Source organism: Schistocerca gregaria, chromosome 1 (assembly GCF_023897955.1).
Source record: "Schistocerca gregaria isolate iqSchGreg1 chromosome 1, iqSchGreg1.2, whole genome shotgun sequence".
Taxonomy (NCBI): domain Eukaryota; kingdom Metazoa; phylum Arthropoda; class Insecta; order Orthoptera; family Acrididae; genus Schistocerca; species Schistocerca gregaria.
This window is the reverse complement of record NC_064920.1, coordinates 676,733,054-676,750,867: the sequence shown is the minus strand read 5'-3', so window position 1 is coordinate 676,750,867 and position 17,814 is coordinate 676,733,054. Positions and strand designations below refer to the sequence as shown.

At 40.0% G+C, this 17,814-nt stretch overlaps 1 protein-coding gene across 1 annotated transcript in view; it reads right to left on the bottom strand.

Moving 5' to 3' along the window:
- Positions 1 to 11,883, bottom strand: part of LOC126301749 (odorant receptor Or2-like) — a 127,293-nt gene extending 115,410 nt beyond the window's left edge. Inside the window, exon 1 of the mRNA XM_049991718.1 lies at positions 11,832 to 11,883. Coding sequence (XP_049847675.1) covers positions 11,832 to 11,883 — 52 coding nt within the window. The remainder of the gene's footprint in view (positions 1 to 11,831) is intronic.
- Between the last annotated feature and the right edge of the window lie 5,931 nt (positions 11,884 to 17,814).

Below are 17,814 nucleotides of genomic sequence, written 5' to 3'. Positions count from 1 at the left end.
AGCTCGTCAGAAAACTTGAATAATTTGGAGAAAGTATACAGGGTGATTCAACTGCCCCTACCGACAGATTTTATGCAACCAAGTGCGTTATGTACCATGTGCAAGATCTCCATATTCTCTCGCTCGCTTCGCACAAACTATTAGTCCTACAGGAAAAGTGACAAGACCTTTTTGTAGTAAATTTAATGTAGTTAAATTTTGTACTTGGATACGTTTTCGCTACAGACGATACCTCTTGAATTATTCAAGAAAAATGTACAAAGGTAACCTTCAAACGCGTTTTTCTTTAATAACTCGAAAACCGTGGCCTACAGTGAAAACACATCCTAATACAATTAAATTTCCTGCAAAAAGGACCTGTTCATTTTTTTTGTGTACGGCTAATAGTTTGCAACTAGGGAGCAAGAGAATATGAAAACGTCACACGTGGTTTTTGAAAGCATTGTGGGTTGCCTCAAACCCATCGTTGGGACAGTTGATGCACCCTGTTTAGCAGAATGAAAAAGAAAAAATTAATAAAATGGAAAGAGCATAAGGTTTGGCAAAAAATATCTACAATAAGATATACATATCGAGTAAAAAACTGATATACTGTACCGCAGTAGTAAGAGCAAAATCTTTATATGATATGAATGCTCAACGATAAACTATAAACTGGACAGAATAGAGGATTGAAAAACAATGACTGAAATGTACCCTACAGAAGGTAAGAAAATGAGAAGTAAGAAGGCGATCTAGGAAATACAAACAACATATAAGAGGCAATGTCAAAGCGAAGATTGATGTTCTTTGGACAGCTCTACCTAATGAATTAAAATAGGCTAACGAAGCAAGTAATCCTGTACTTCTGAAAAATAAATCGACAACAGCAAGGACAGTAGAAAGAAATGAGTCTGGAAAGAAACAATATTAAAGAATCGGAAATAACAGAAAGAAACTTTTTTAAGCATAAAGTACAAAATTTAGTAGGCTTTCAAGGCAGAAGGCAGAAGGATGCGGGAACAATACAGACATAGCAAATGGAAAGACAACATGGAGAGAGGCTGAAGGACTACTGAAAAATTAAGAAGCAAACGGTTAAAGCAGGCTCAGACATGGTAATTGGATGTCTCTATAGGCCCCCGGGCTCAGCAGCTGTTGTGGCTCAGCACCTGAAGAATAATTTGGAAAATATTTCGAGTAGATTTCCCCACCATGTTATAGTTCTGGGTGGAGATTTTAATTTGCCGGATATAGACTGGGAGACTCAAACGTTCATAACGGGTGGCAGGGACAAAGAATCCAGTGAAATATTTTTAAGTGCTTTATCTGAAAACTACCTTGAGCAGTTAAACAGAAAACCGACTCGTGGCGATAATATATTAGACCTTCTGGTGACAAACAGACCAGAACTATTTGAATCAGTTAATGCAGAACAGGGAATCAGCGATCATAAAGCGGTTACTGCGTCGATGATTTCAGCCGTAAATAGAAATATTAAAAAAGGTAGGAAGATTTTTCTGTTTAGCAAAAGTGACAAAAAGCAGATTACAGAGTACCTGACGGCTCAACACAAAAGTTTTGTCTCAAGTGCAGATAGTGTTGAGGATCAGTGGACAAAGTTCAAAACCATGGTACAATATGCGTTAGATGAGTATGTGCCAAGCAAGATCGTAAGAGATGGAAAAGAGCCACCGTGGTACAACAACCGAGTTAGAAAACTGCTGCGGAAGCAAAGGGAACTTCACAGCAAACATAAACATAGCCAAAGCCTTGCAGACAAACAAAAATTACGCGAAGCGAAATGTAGTGTGAGGAGGGCTATGCGAGAGGCTTTCAATGAATTCGAAAGTAACGTTCTATGTACTGACTTGGCAGAAAATCCTAAGAAATTTTGGTCCTATGTCAAAGCGGTAGGTGGATCAAAACAAAATGTCCAGACACTCTGTGACCAAAATGATACTGAAACAGAGGATGACAGACTAAAGGCCGAATTACTAAATGTCTTCTTCCAAAGCTGTTTCACAGAGGAAGACTGCACTGTGCTTCCTTCTCTAGATTGTCGCACAGTTGACAAAATGGTAGATATCGAAGTAGACGACAGAGGGATAGAGAAACAATTAAAATCGCTCAAAAGAGGAAAGGTCGCTGGTCCTGATGGGATACCAGTTCGATTTTACACAGAGTACGCGAAGGAACTTGCCCCCCTTCTTGCAGCGGTGTACCGTAGGTCTCTAGAAGAGCGAAGCGTTCCAAAGGATTGGAAAAGGGCACAGGTCATCCCCGTTCTCAAGAAGGGACGTCGAACAGATGTGCAGAACTATAGACCTATATCTCTAACGTCGATCAGTTGTAGAATTTTGGAACACGTATTATGTTCGAGTATAATGTCTTTTCTGGAGACTAGAAATCTACTCTGTAGGAATCAGCATGGGTTTCGAAAAAGACGATCGTGTGAAACCCAGCTCGCGCTATTCGTCCACGAGACTCAGAGGGCCTTAGACACGGGTTCACAGGTAGATGCCGTGTTTCTTGACTTCCGCAAGGCGTTTGACACAGTTCCCCATAGTCGTTTAATGAACAAAGTAAGAGCATACGGACTATCAGATCAATTGTGTGATTGGATTGAGGAGTTCCTAGATAACAGAACGCAGCACGTCATTCTCAATGGAGAGAAGTCTTCCGAAGTAAGAGTGATTTCAGGTGTGCCGCAGGGGAGTGTCATAGGACCGTTGCTATTCACAATATACATAAATGACCTGGTGGATGACATCGGAAGTTCACTGAGGCTTTTTGCAGATGATGCTGTGGTGTATCGAGAGGTTGCAACAATGGAAAATTGTACTGAAATGCAGGAGGATCTGCAGCGAATTGACGCATGGTGCACGGAATGGCAATTGAATCTCAATGTAGCGAAGTGTAATGTGATGCGAATACATAGAAAGATAGGTCCCTTATCATTTAGCTACAAAATAGCAGGTCAGCAACTGGAAGCAGTTAATTCCATAAATTATCTGGGAGTACGCATTAGGAGTGATTTAAAATGGAATGATCATATAAAGTTGATCGTCGGTAAAGCAGATGCCAGACTGAGATTCATTGGAAGAATCCTAAGGAAATGCAATCCGACAACAAAGGAAGTAGGTTACAGTACGCTTGTTCGCCCAATGCTTGAATACTGCTCAGCAGTGTGGGATCCGCACCAGGTAGGGTTGATAGAAGAGATAGAGAAGATCCAACGGAGAGCAGCGCGCTTCGTTACAGGATCATTTAGTAATTGCGAAAGCGTTACGGAGATGATAGATAAACTCCAGTGGAAGACTCTGCAGGAGAGACGCTCAGTAGCTCGGTACGGGCTTTTGTTGAAGTTTCGAGAACATACCTTCACCGAAGAGTCAAGCAGTATATTGCTCCCTCCTACGTATATCTCGCGAAGAGACCATGAGGATAAAATCAGAGAGATTAGAGCCCACACAGAAGCATACCGACAATCCTTCTTTCCACGTACAATACGAGACTGGAATAGAAGGGAGAACCGATAGAGGTACTCAGGGTACCCTCCGCCACACACCGTCAGGTGGCTTGCGGAGTACGGATGTAGATGTAGTAGATGTAGAAAGAAGAGGAACTCAAATCATATCTGATCCGAGTTGGCCAGTACAAATGCAAAATGAAAATACAAGCAGAATAGCAAGAGTACAAGGGCTATACCGAGACACTACGGCTAAGCCAGTGGTTTTTCATTCTGCAGGAGCGAGGCTCAAATACATACCCAGCCGTCCAGATCTGGTTTTCCGTGTTCTCCTTAAATCGCTGGAGTAGCTCCTTTGAAACGAACACGGAGGATATCCTTCAACTTGCCAGTCAATCCGAACATATGCTCTTTCGTTAACTATCTCATCGTCAATGGGACGTGAGACCCTAATTTCTTGCGTGTTCTTGGAGTAGTATCCCGACGCAGAGAAGTACAGGTTGCAGACTTGTACATCTCGTCGTGCAACGACGTGATTAGGACTTTTAATATACCGTCATGATGTGTGTATAGATACAGCAGTCAACATATCTGTACTGACTACAAATGGAATGGCGTCTGATGTGTAACTACAATAATGCTTGAATTAACCTTAGCAATTCCAGTGAATTTACCATAACGTGCACTTCAATGGGAGGGGGGGGGGGGGATTTATTTGTGCCCACCACAAAAATTAAAAACAAACAATAGTCGTTAATTGTTTCTAACTCTTATTAACAAAATCTTTTTTAAATAGGTACTGATATATAAGTAGGGTCCTGAACCTGAAAAATCTATTAGCACAATCTTAGCAATACCAACACATCTTCCGCAATCTGCACACAGAGAGGAAGGATACTTTATGACATAGTTTTTAAAGGGTTATAGATGTGTAAGAAGCGCTCTGGACCTGAAAAGTCACATTCACTTAAGTTTTTGGCTTAAGTTTTAAAGAAAAATTAAAGGCAATAACGGAATCTGTTATAACAAATGACTGAAAACAATAAATATTTTTTTCACCAGATCACAATATTTTCAAGAGGTGAACGTTAGGTACACCCCAGCCTCTTTTGATATTGCGACGGTTGAAACGAATGTGTTGGCTATATTGTTTACACGGTGAAGCCTATTTTTTAATTAAAGATAGATTCACACGTTTGGAATATTGATGTTAAATCATTAAAAACCGGCTTGGATCTCGTCTTACGGTACAACACGATCAGAGCATCTATTCTTAATTCACTAGATGTGATCTCTCAGACCGTTAGAGAACTTTCAAGCTCCTTCTGCAGAGTCAGCGCTGGCAAAATATTTCTGTACCCAAATCCTCTACCGTTCTTAAATCGCTGACATTACAACCTTTTACTGTCGGCTGCATTATCACCTTCTTCTTTTGTTGTTTACATGTATTGGTTTTCTTAGACCGCGCCTCCTGAGCTACGTAGCTGTTTTCTCCAGTACAGTACAAAAAGTTTTGGCAGGAACGTAACAATTTTAACAATCCTAAGTTTGATGAAATTTTTAGTCGGTGGCTGGAGAAAGATTTCAGTAATATAGATCAAGAAACGGACGAAAAAGACTACGATTTTGCAATAGCTAGTGATCACAATTCTGTTAGCGAACAAGGAAACAATTCAGAGGAAGAACTTCAGAAAGGTGGTGGGGACCTTTCTGTTTCTCCAACAAAATACTTCAAGTGTTCGTTAATATCAAACATGTTGTGAGCGGTACCAAAGACAAATGTAGATCCAAACTTTAAATGTCAATTTTGCAAGCTTCTTTCTTGAACCTTGTGTTGTTGTTGTGGTCTTCAGTCCTGAGACTGCTTTGATGCAGCTCTCCATGCTACTCTATCCTGTGCAAGCTCCTTCATATCCCAGTACCTATTGCAACCTACATCCTTCTCAATCTGCTTAGTGTATTCATCTCTTGGTCTCCCTCTACGATTTTTACCCTCCACGCTGCCTCCAATACTAAGCTAGTGATCCTTGATGCCTCAGAACATGTACTACCAACCGTTTCCTTCTTCTGGTCAAGTTGTGCCACAAACTTCTCTTCTCCCCAATCCTATTCAATACTTCCTCATTAGTTATGTGATTTACCCATCTAATCTTCAGCATTCTTCTGTAGCGCCACATTTCAAAAACTTCTATTCTCTTGTTGTCCAAACTATTTATCGCCCATGTTTTACTTCCATACATGGCTACACTCCATACAAATACTTTCAGAAACGACTTCCTGACACTTAAATCTATACTCGATGTTAACAAATTTCTCTTCATCAGAAACGCTTTCCTTGCGATTGCCAGTCTACATTTTATATCCTCTCTACTTCGACCATCATCAGTTATTTTGCTCCTCGAATAGCAAAACTCCTTTACTACTTTAAGTGTCTCATTTCCTAATCTAATTCCCTCAGCATCACTTGACTTAATTCGACTACATTGAATTACCCTCGTTTTGCTTTTGTTGATGTTCATCTTATATCCTCCTTTCAAGACACTGTCCATTCCGTTCAACTGCTCTTCCAAGTACTTTGCTGTCTCTGACAGAATTACAATGTCATCGGCGAACCTCAAAGTTATTATTTCTACTCCATGGATTTTAATGCCTACTCCGAAATTTTCTTTTGTTTCCTTCACTGCTTGCTCAATATACAGATTGAATAACATCGTGGAGAGACTACAACCCTGTCTCACTCCCTTCCCAACCACTGCTTCCCTTTCATGTCCCTCAACTCTTATAACTGACATCTGGTTTCTGTACAAATTGTAAATAGCCTTTCGCTCCCTGTATTTTACCCTTGCCACCTTTAGAATGTGAAAGAGAGTATCCCAGTCAACATTGTCAAAAGCTTTCTCTAAGTCTACAAATGCTAGAAACGTAGGTTTGCCCTTCCTTAATCTAGCTTCTAAGATTCGTCGTAGGGTCAGTATTGCGTAACGTGTTCCAACATTTCTACGGAATCCAAACTGATCTTCCCCGAGGTCGGCTTCTACTAGTGATTCCATTCGTCTGTAAAGAATTTGCTTTAGTATTTTGTAGCTGTGACTTATTAAAGTGATAGTTCGGTAATTTTCACATCTGTCAACACCTGCTTTCTTTGGGATTGGAATTATTATATTCTTCTTGAAGTCTGAGGGTATTTCGCCTGTCTCATACATCTTGCTCACCAAATGGTAGAGTTTTGTCAGGACTGGCTCTCCCAAGGCCGTCAGTAGTTCCAATGCGATGTTGTCTACTCCGGGGGCCTTGTTTCGACTCAGGTCTTTCAGTGCTCTGTCAAACTCTTCACGCACTATCGTATCTCCCAATTCATCTTCATCTACATCCTGTAATTTTCACATCTGTCAACACCTGCTTTCTTTGGGATTGGAATTATTATATTCTTCTTGAAGTCTGAGGGTATTTCGCCTGTCTCATACATCTTGCTCACCAGATGGTAGAGTTTTGTCAGGACTGGCTCTCCCAAGGCCGTCAGTAGTTCCAATGGAATGTTGTCTACTCCGGGGGCCTTGTTTCGACGCAGGTCTTTCAGTGCTCTGTCAAACTCTTCACGCACTATCGTATCTCCCAATTCATCTTCATCTATATCCTGTAATTTTCACATCTGTCAACACCTGCTTTCTTTGGGATTGGAATTATTATATTCTTCTTGAAGTCTGAGGGTATTTCGCCTGTCTCATACATCTTGCTCACCAGATGGTAGAGTTTTGTCAGGACTGGCTCTCCCAAGGCCGTCAGTAGTTCCAATGGAATGTTGTCTACTCCGGGGGCCTTGTTTCGACGCAGGTCTTTCAGTGCTCTGTCAAACTCTTCACGCAGTATCGTATCTCCCAACTTATCTTCATCTATATCCTCTTACATTTCCATAATATTGTCCTCAAGTACATTGTCCTTGTATAGACCCTCTATATACTCCTTCTGCTTTTCCTTCTTTGCTTAGAACTGGGCTTCCATCTGAGCTCTTGATGTTCATACAAGTGGCCCTCTTGTCTGCAAAGGTCTCTTTAATTTTCCTGTAGGCAGTATCTATCTTACCCCTAGTGAGATAAGCCTCTACATCCTTACATTTGTCCTCTAGCCATTCCTGCTTAGCCATTTTGCACTTCCTGTCGATCTCATTAATGAGACGTTTGTATTCCTTTTTGTGTTCCTTTCTGCCTGCTTCATTTACTACATTTATATATTTTCTTCTTTCATCAATTAAATTCAATATTTCTTCTGTTACCCTAGGATTTCTACTAGCTCTCGTCTTTTTACCTACTTGATCCTCTGCTGCCTTCACTAATTCATCCCTCAGAGCTACCCATTCTTCTTCTACTGTATTTCTTTCCCCCACTGCTATCAATTGACCCTTATGCTCTTCCTGAAACTCTATACAACCTCTGGTTCTTTCAGTTTATCCAGGTCCCACCTCCTTAAATTCCCACCTCTTTGCAGTTTCTTCAGTTTTAATCTACAGGTCATAACCAATAGATTGTGGTCAGAGTCCACATCTGCGCCTGGAAATGTCTTACAATTTAAAACCTGGTTCCTAAATCCCTGTCTTACCATTATATAATCTATCTGAAACCTGTCAGTATCTCCAGGCTTCTTCCATGTATACAGCCTTTTTTTATGATTCTTGAACCAAGTGCTACCTATGATTAAGTTGTGCTCTGTGTAAAATTCTACCAGGCGGCTTCCTCTTTCGTTTCTTAGCCCCAATCCATATTCACCAACTACGTTTCCTTCTCTCCCTTTTCCTACTACCGAATTCCAGTCACCCATGACTATTAAATTTTCGTCACCCTTCACTATCTGAATAATTTCTTTTATTTCATCAAACATTTCTTCAATTTCTTCGTCATCGGCAGAGCTAGTTGGCATATAAACTTGTACTACTGTAGTAGGTGTGGGCTTCGTATCTATCTTGGCTACAATTATGCGCTCACTATGCTGTTTGTAGTAGCTTACCTGCATTCCTATTTTCCTATTCATTATTAAACCTACTCCTGCATTACCCCTATTTGATTTTGTGTTTATAACCCTGTATTCACCTGACCAGAAGTCTTGTTCCTCCTTCCACCGAACATCAATAATTCCCACTATATCTAACTTTAACCTATCCATTTCCCTTTTTAAATTTTCTATCCTACCTGCCCGATTAAGTGATCTGACATTCCACGCTCCGATCCGTAGAACGCCAGTTTTCTTTCTCCTGATAATGACATCCTCTTGAGTAGTCCCCGCCCGGAGATCCGAATGGGGGACTAGTTTACTTCCGGAATATTTTACCCAAGAGGACGCCATCATTATTTAATCATACAGTAAAGCTGCATGCCCTCGGGAAAAATTACGGCGCTAGTTTCCCCTTGCTTTCAGCCGTTCGCAGTACCAGCACAGCAAGGCCGTTTTGGTTATTGTTACAAGGCCAGATCAGTCAATCATCCAGACTGTTGCCCTTGCAACTACTGAAAAGGCTGCTGCCCCTCTTCAGGAACCACACGTTAGTCTGGCCTCTCAACAGATACCCCTCCGTTGTGGTCGTACCTACGGAACGGCTATCTGTACCGCTGAGGCACGGAAGCCTCCCCACTAACGGCAAGGTCCATGGTTCATGGGGGGAGTCTCTCGAGCCTATCGAGTGTAATTTTTGTGTGCTAGTTTAAATCCTAGAGCTTAGTTTTCTTTGGAAATTCACTTGATAAAGAGAAACTGAAGTTTTTCGGAGTGTAAAATACTGTTCTCTAAGAGTTTAATTATATGCAGTATTTAAAAATCGCAGAAAAGTGTTTGAGTCTGTGCGTTAAAAAAATAAAACGCTGCTGGCTTTGTTCACTTTAATAAAATAAACAAGGAGTATTACCACAAATCTTAGACAATAAGAAAAATAAATGTTATGTAACTTAAATTAAAATTTTCGAATGATTTACCTCTTAAATCTAGGTTTAAAGTAGAGAAAGCACCTCATAATACACATTACGGAAAACCATTAAGGATTAGGCTGCGCTGGAACATCAAATCTGAATTTAAGTCTCGCATTTGCAGCAGCCTAAGCTTTTTTTTTTTTTTTGGTGTACTTTGGTATCCCGAGAACTTTATTCCACGGGTCTGAATACAAGTGAAAAGAAGAAAACATAGATTCCATAGGGAATCGAATTGAGAATCTTCAGAGTTGTAGACTGACCTCTATAAACTCCACCGTGCCAATATTGAAATACGTATACATTATTCCGGCATTATATTTTTGTCTTCAGATCACTGTTTTCCCTTTACAATGATACAAAGAAAATCCTCTTTATTTATGCTTGTGTATTAGTGCTTTCAATAAAAATAAAAAAAACTGGAACACATTTCCAGATGTATAATGCGTGAAGTTCTAGCGTAAGTAATCGACATACTCAGTCCATATTTAATTTCGTTACACAATAATAATAATAATAATAATAATAACACTACACATAAGAAATGCTAAAGAAATTGGGTAGATTAAAATGAAAATAGCCTATCTTTTCAGCCAAAATACTTTTAAAAAAATGCACTTCAAAACTCTCCATCATTACCAGATTGTCGCTATGCTCCTGAAACGTTCATTCTGACCAGGAAAATGGATGCCAAAAACTATGAAAACAGCGAAGGAAAATGGGTTTGTATACAGAGAGCTTTTCTGCTACCAGTCACGATTTTGTTTTTATTTATGTTCTATACGACATGTTTCGAGAAATGATTCCCATATTCGAGAGCGTTTTTCTCTGTGTACTATTCGATTTTTTCTTAATGTGTGAAATTCTGCATTGTTCTGTTGACTTCACTGCACTATATAGAAGAAAAACGAGAAATTTTACATATTTCAATAAAGTCAATAGAACAACGCAGAACCTCACATATCGAAAACATTACCAGAAAATGGAATAGTAGGCAGAGAAAAATGCACTTCAATATGGGTATCATTTTCTGAAACATGTCATGTAAAATAAAAATAAAAAAAATTGTCGTTGGTAGCGGAAAAGTTATTTATAAAGAAGCCCAATATTTTCACAGTCGCAGGGTTTCACAAAACATTTCTAATGGGTCAAATGAGTGAAGGTAAAATAATATGAAAAGTTCTCGAACCAATATCCATAGACGATTTTCTCAGGCTAAGAGGCAATCACGAAAGCAAACAGTACACAAATAGTCATAGTGACATTAGAATAAGCAGATTAAATATTTACGCCAGTTACAATGGGATTATTAACTGTAGTTACAAGACACATCAGGATCTCGTGAAACGCGGAGTAAAGAAGAAACATGCACTAATATTATCAGCAGAGGGAAATTTTTCGATCTAAAGTGGAGTAATGACAAGTTTAGGAAGATGGATAACCGAAGGAGAACACTTGATCAGAAGCGAGGAAAATCCGCACGGGGTAGCCGCGAGGCCTCAAGCGCTTTGTAACGGTCCGCGCGGCTTCCCCCGTCGGAGGTTCGAGTCCTCCCTCGGGCATGGATGTGTGTGTGTGAGTGTGTGTGTGTGTGTGTGTGTGTGTGTGTGTGTGTGTGTGTGTTGTTCGTAGCGTAAGTTAGTTGAAGTTGGATTAAGTAGTGCATAAGCTTATGGACCGATGACCTCAGCAGTTTGGTCCCATAAGACCTTACGACAAATTTTCAAACTTTCCGAGGAAACAAGCACACAGCAATATAGCGAAGTAAACATGATCACAGCAGTTCTATATACTTTGTGGACTGCTAACTAGCCTCATTCGTACAAAATAGAAAAATAAACACGTAGTCAGACCCGGTGACCCAAGATCGCTCACCGTCTGTGGTGTTATCCTCTTCCTAAGCTTCAATGGACGCCAGTTTGTACCGCTATCTGGTGAACACTCCGCTCCCTCGGTAGTCAATTTCAGCTTTTGAATCGAGGCCACTTCTCCTTCAAGCAGTCCCACAGTGCTCATCAACACGCTGAGTGTAACCTGCTTCAATCCTACACTCAACGGATAATCTTTTTAAATAGCGGAGATCAAAACCACGTCTTCCGTGCGAGGCTCGTAGAGGCTGACAACACAGCTAAGGAGGAGTACTCGTAAAACCACAAAAAAATTATTTCCACAGCGGCAAACACCTTGATGGCCACAGCATTTATTACTTAACATTTCACACACTAACTAAACATTTACGATATGCATGCATTTATCACTGAATTTGGAACTGACGCCACAAAGCTGAAGTGCTTGCGTAGTCGGAAGGGGTATCAAATTTAAAAAATGGAACACACAAAGAGCACTATCGATTACGAAAATGTTATTTGTAAACGGTGGAAGAATTATTCAATAATACCTTACACATGCCAAAAACGGTCTAGATATCTTACATTTGCTCCCTTGTACAAGTATCGGCTTTGTACGTGATCCGATAGCCACCATTTCGTCAGATTTCACTCTCGTAGACTGGATCCAGATGTCTAACGGTTTCCAGTTTTATGGCCGCACTATTCTTTTAAAGTAAAATTTACCCTGCTTAAATCATGAGGCCTATGTTCGCTCCAAGAGATGTACTGAACTCAACACTCATTCATTTTCTCCAATGTCTGATTGTTTTTAATGAGAGTTTCACAAACGACACCAGTTTTCAGTATACCATCTGCTACTTCCAACGCATTTTTGCCGAAAACTGTAACTGGGAGCTTTTATTCCGTCTCGTTCTCTAGAAATAAATAATTCTGTTTCAACTCGAAGGAGAAAGAAAAACATTTTGCCTGTGGTCAGTTTCGCTCTCCTTGTAATTAAAGAGAAAATTTTCTATTTTCCATACCACGAAATCTGTTGCTGCGGATTAATTTATGCAGTTCCGCACCGGAAGATGTTTTTCGTTTATTACTTTGAAGACACGGAGATTTGTTCACAGTTTCTCCTTTCAGCTCTTTCCACCGCGTAATTCTTCTTTCGTGCGTTAAAACAAGAGCTTCCTACTTAAAACGAATACTGTCTTTTGTTTCTCTTCCTCAGGCTGCATCGATTAAAAATTGCATGAATTGTTCAGCAAGTGTTTGTGCTAGAAAGGTAGCCGAGTTTCGTGTGTTAACTCACTTCTGTAACGTCAAAAGAAGAATAATTCAAATTGCCGTTAATGCGCAATAGAATGGTTTTCCTCTTCGTTGATGTAACTCCGTATCCCATGCGTGGCACTGCTTGTAGTGATATACGTAGAGCTTCTGCCAAACCAAGAGTGTCCTTTTACACACATATTGAACAAGAACATTCATATGAGCAAAATGTTTGGACAGGACTATACATTTTACTTGGCGCGGATTATTTGGCGTCAGGGATATAATCTGCAGGGAGAACTGACCAGCCTGGCACATCCAGTACCCTCATACTCTTCGGTAAAGTGTATATGATGTCATAAAATGTAAAGTAAAATCTGTGATGCAAGGCTGTGACTGGGCTATTGGCCTAACTGCAGGCAGAGCGCAGACTTTCTTGGCCGCAGTGCTTGAGGGGGCGGGTGACCCGCCCATTTCCCCTGATCACCTTTTATCCCCAGGGAAGGTCCCCAATAATCATGTGATAGCAGGCTGAGTTGATCTGGGACCATATATGACATCAAACACTGCCGTTATATTATAAGCAGCACACACTTGGGACTCAAAATGGTTTAACACGGTAATTCTTTGCACGTCAAGACCAACGTAATAAGAATAACGTACTAGGCAGAGCGCCATCTCAAACTAAACTTGAAACTTTACGTAGGTAGAGGGAAAAACGTGTGAAGGCGGGAGCTTGACCGTAAATATATAGGACACCGAAATATTCACTACATGCTGAAACCCTACGTGGTATTAACTTGCATTAGAAATTACCACTACATGCAAATCAGAACAATAAAATTAATCTTCAGTTAAGTTAAAAAAATATTATCTACAAATGTTGACAAAATAAAATAAACTGTATATGGTCCACATCGAAAAGAAAAATAGCATAACACAAAAATATGCAGCAGTTGTTGTTGTAGTCTTCAGTCCTGAGACTGGTTTGATGCAGCTCTCCATGCTAAATTTGTGATCCCTTGATGCCTCAGGACATGTCCTACCAACCGATCCCTTCTTCTAGTCAAGTTGTGCCACAAACTTCTCTTCTCCCCAATCCTATTCAATACTTCCTCATTAGTTATGTGATCTACCCACCTAATCTTCAGCATTCTTCTGTAGCACCACATTTCGAAAGTTTCTATTCTCTTCTTGTCCAAACTATTTATTGTCTTCTATCACTTCCATACATGGCTACACTCCATACAAATACTTTCTGCTTAAGATATATATTTTTAGTTGAATAAATTTTAATGGAATAATTATAAGAAAGAAGAAGCATCACAAACTGACCGAAAAGTAACTGAAGCTAAAGAGAGAAAAGAGCCACAGAAAGTTCGTAGCATGACATTGTAAGCAAACAGACGTCAACTGTAGAAAGAGATTGTGCTTAAACGGAAATCTTGATCAGACACCCGAGCATAGCAAACGAAAATCTACAAGGTACTGACTGAAAATGAAAGGGGCAATGTCCTAACGTTGCAAGGTGGAACATGATGTAAAATGAAATATTACACAGCACAAAAAATAGCTCTGAGCACTATGGGACTTAACATCTTAGGTCATCAGTCCCCTAGAACTTAGAACTACTTAAACCCAACTAACCTAAGGACATCAAACACATCCATGCCTGCGGCAGGATTCGAACCTGCGACCGTAGCAGTCCCGCGGTTCCCGACTGTAGCGCCTAGAACCGCAAGACCACCGCGGCCGGCAAGTCACAGCACAATCCAAGAAGGTCTACAATTGATGCAGTCAGATAAATTATGTTTAAAAGAAGTGTGTAACAGATTGATCTGATGCAGAGAGCAAGAGAAATGTTTATTTCGGAGTAAGGTCGATTATCGGATTTTCCAGTAATTACATTAATATTGAGATCTCACATTTCAAAATTAATTCACTTTGTAAAATCATGAGAAAAACAGTTTTTTTTTGCGTATGATATTTCCTTATTCCGTATTTTCTTCGTTAAGATTGTTTCATATTTTAATTATTTAATGATTCTCATAAATATGTTATTTGTCTGTGCGTCCTTAATTTGTTTTCCGGAAATTACATTTCTTTCAATTTGATGACGTCATTTGATGTGCAAGATGTATGAACAGGCGAAATTCCCCTAGACTTCAAAAAGAATATAATAATTCCAATGCCAAAGAAAGCAGTTGCTGACAGGTATGAAAATTACTGAACTATCAGTGGAATAAGTCGTTGCCGCAAAGTACTAACAAGAATTCGTTACAGAAGAATGGAACACTGGTGAAAGCCAGTTTGTATTCCGGAGAAGTATAGGAAAACGCGAGTCGATGCTGACCCTACGGATTACGTTAGAAGATAGGTGAAGCATTTGTAGACTTGGAGAAAACTTTTGACAATGTTGACTGGAATACTCTCTGTGAAATACTGAAAATAACAGGGGCAAAATACAGGGAGCGAAGGGCTATTTACAATTTGTATAGAAACCAAATGGCTGTAATAAGAGCTGAGGGCATGAAAGGGAAGCTATGGTTGAGAAGGAAGTGAGACAGGGTTGCAGCCTGTCACCGACGTTATTCAATCTAAACATTGAGCAATCAGTAAGCGAAACAGAAGAAAACTTTAGAGCAGAAATTAATGTTTAGGGAGAAGAAATAAAAACTTTGAGGTTTGCAGATGACATTGCAATTCTGTAGAGACAGCAAAGAACTTGGAAGAGCAGTTGAAGGGAATGGACACGTCCTTGAAAGGAGGAAATAAGATGAACATCAACAAAAGCAAACCAAGGATAACGAGATGTAGACGAATTAAGTCAGGTAACGCTGAGGGAAGTAGGCTGTGAAACGAGACACTTGAAGCAATAGTTATTCGAGAATCAAAATAACTGATGACGGGCGAAGTAAAAAAGACATAAAACGTAGACTGGCAATGGAAAGAAAAGTGTTTCTTAGGAAGAGAAATTAGTTAACGTATTATTTGTATGGAGTGTGGCCATGTATGGAAGTGAAACATGGATAATAAACAGTTTAAACCAGAAGCGAACAGAAGCTTTTTAAATGTGGTGCTACAGAAGAATGCTGGATGGATAGATCTCGTAACTAATGAGGAGGTACTGAATAGAACTGGGGCGACTAGGGCTCGTTGTAGAAAGAGCTGGTTCGAATGCAAGAGGGAATATCTGGCCAGAGAGGAAAGGAGGGTTGACATATTGTTCCTGATCATGCATTAAGCCAATTTCAGGGGCCAAACTGCATTACGTCTGCGCTGTCGTATGTAGCGAGGCTACGTGATACTATTAATGGTAATCTGTCCGTCCTGTTTAGATCATAAGCTCGGTAGCTTCCTTAACTTTATCAGAGAGTAGCATGCTACTTTCTGGCACGGCCTTTCAAATGTTGCCTCATTCAACAACAACATGAAGGCAGCACTATGTTTTATACTTATTCATCAAAGTCATACAAAATAATCAAATGCCTTTAAGACACAACTCTCACATATTGCGAAGGAAAGGAACCACTGATGTCTGGGAAAGATAGCCTCTCGAATTAGTCGCAAAACAAGCTGTCGGAATCTACGTCTCCGTATTGTCATTCGACACTTCCTTTCTGTCATGATTACAAAACAAATGTTGTAGTGCCATTTGCAGATATAGTTTTATACACTATGCCAATATGCGAGGCCAAGACACAAATCTAAGAATTTGTAGAAAAGCTTTCACAGTACGGAAGCTACAAGGCCTTACGTCTCGTAACAATATGAAACGGATAAGTTAAAAAAGCGCTATGTGAAATAAACCAACGCAGACATAACTATTGGCTTTTACAAGAGAACTAGGCCTACAAAATTTTTCGCTTCGTAGTTGGTATGACGTATTTAGTAAAATCGGAAGTATCCAATTCCACCTTCCTATAGAAGGGGAGGGGGGGGGGCAAAGTGGTTCAGTGGTTTATTCAGAAAACCTGCATACTGGAGGAGCCGTGTTTCAGTCCCTATTTGGCCTTCCTAAGTTAAATTTATAAAGGTTTCTTTCAATCACTGAGGCGGATGTCGCGACGGCATTTCTAGAAACGCCAACGATGATTTCCGCTCTATCCTAGTTCAGTCCGAGCTCAAATTGCTTCTGTGTCTATCTCGTCGTCGAATAAACATTAACCCTGATCTTCCTTGACATTCCTAGGCGATCGAGAGCAGTGCGACATCACTAGAAGATGTGGTATTACGGTTGTTTCATTATTTAACTGTAAGTTTGTTCCTGTTTTGTACCTCATACAAAAATCAGTCTCCGTTTGCCAAAGAATCTCATTCATATATATATTCTCTCTGCTTCTATCCAAATTCTTTCCTGAATTAATTTTTAAAAATATTGTTCAGGTTCTCTCTGCAACATGAGAGAGAAAAGCTGAGCGTACGATACCATAGGTCAATTTTGACCAATGATGTCATACCACGCCCCAAGATGCAACACACGCAAGATTTCAAGGTGGTGACCAGTACTCGTAAGCATTTCCAATGGCGGCCTAATATAATCATGAATTACGATATGGCGAAGATTGTTATTTATATTTAAAGAACCTAACGGGGCAACCGTATGGAAGTTTTGGGTGGGGAGAAACTAATAAATGTAGAAATTAAAGGGATAACCGCGGGAAAGTCGGGGCTTTGGATGGGGATAAACTAACATCTAACATAACAAATCACATTATTAGAAAAACATCCGAAACACAAAACCGAAAAAAATACAGCGATAAACAATAAAACACGAACAACGAGTGGTATCAGTAACTTGAGTTGAGCTATATAGCTCACCTTGAAAGCTCGTTACTAACAAAGAAATCCTACGAAAAAACAGCAGCACCACATCAAAACGTAAATAATGAAAGAACTCGCGAAAACTAACGAAACACAGTGTCACCAACTAAGTAGACCAGTATAGGTCCAACTGACACGCCAATACCGAAAGATAAATTATAAAAGAAATCTCATTGCTCACCGTTATGAAAAATGACGAAAACTAAAAAAAAAACGCAGTATCGACAAAAACAATACCAAAACCGAAAAAAATAGCAAACAAATGAGAATACTACATTCATTCAAAAAAAAAAAAAAAGAAAGAAACTTTTCTGTCAAAGAATGGAGCTCCTACGCGCCCGCACTAGCGTGGTTACCGTCACAAAACCCCTACTGTCACTTCTGCAAGGGTAGTTATTCGAACTGAGGAGCTCAGAGCATGGAGGACTGTGACGTTGTCGACAAGTCTGGGTAAGATTACCCACTAGTACGGGCCCTTCGGGAGAAA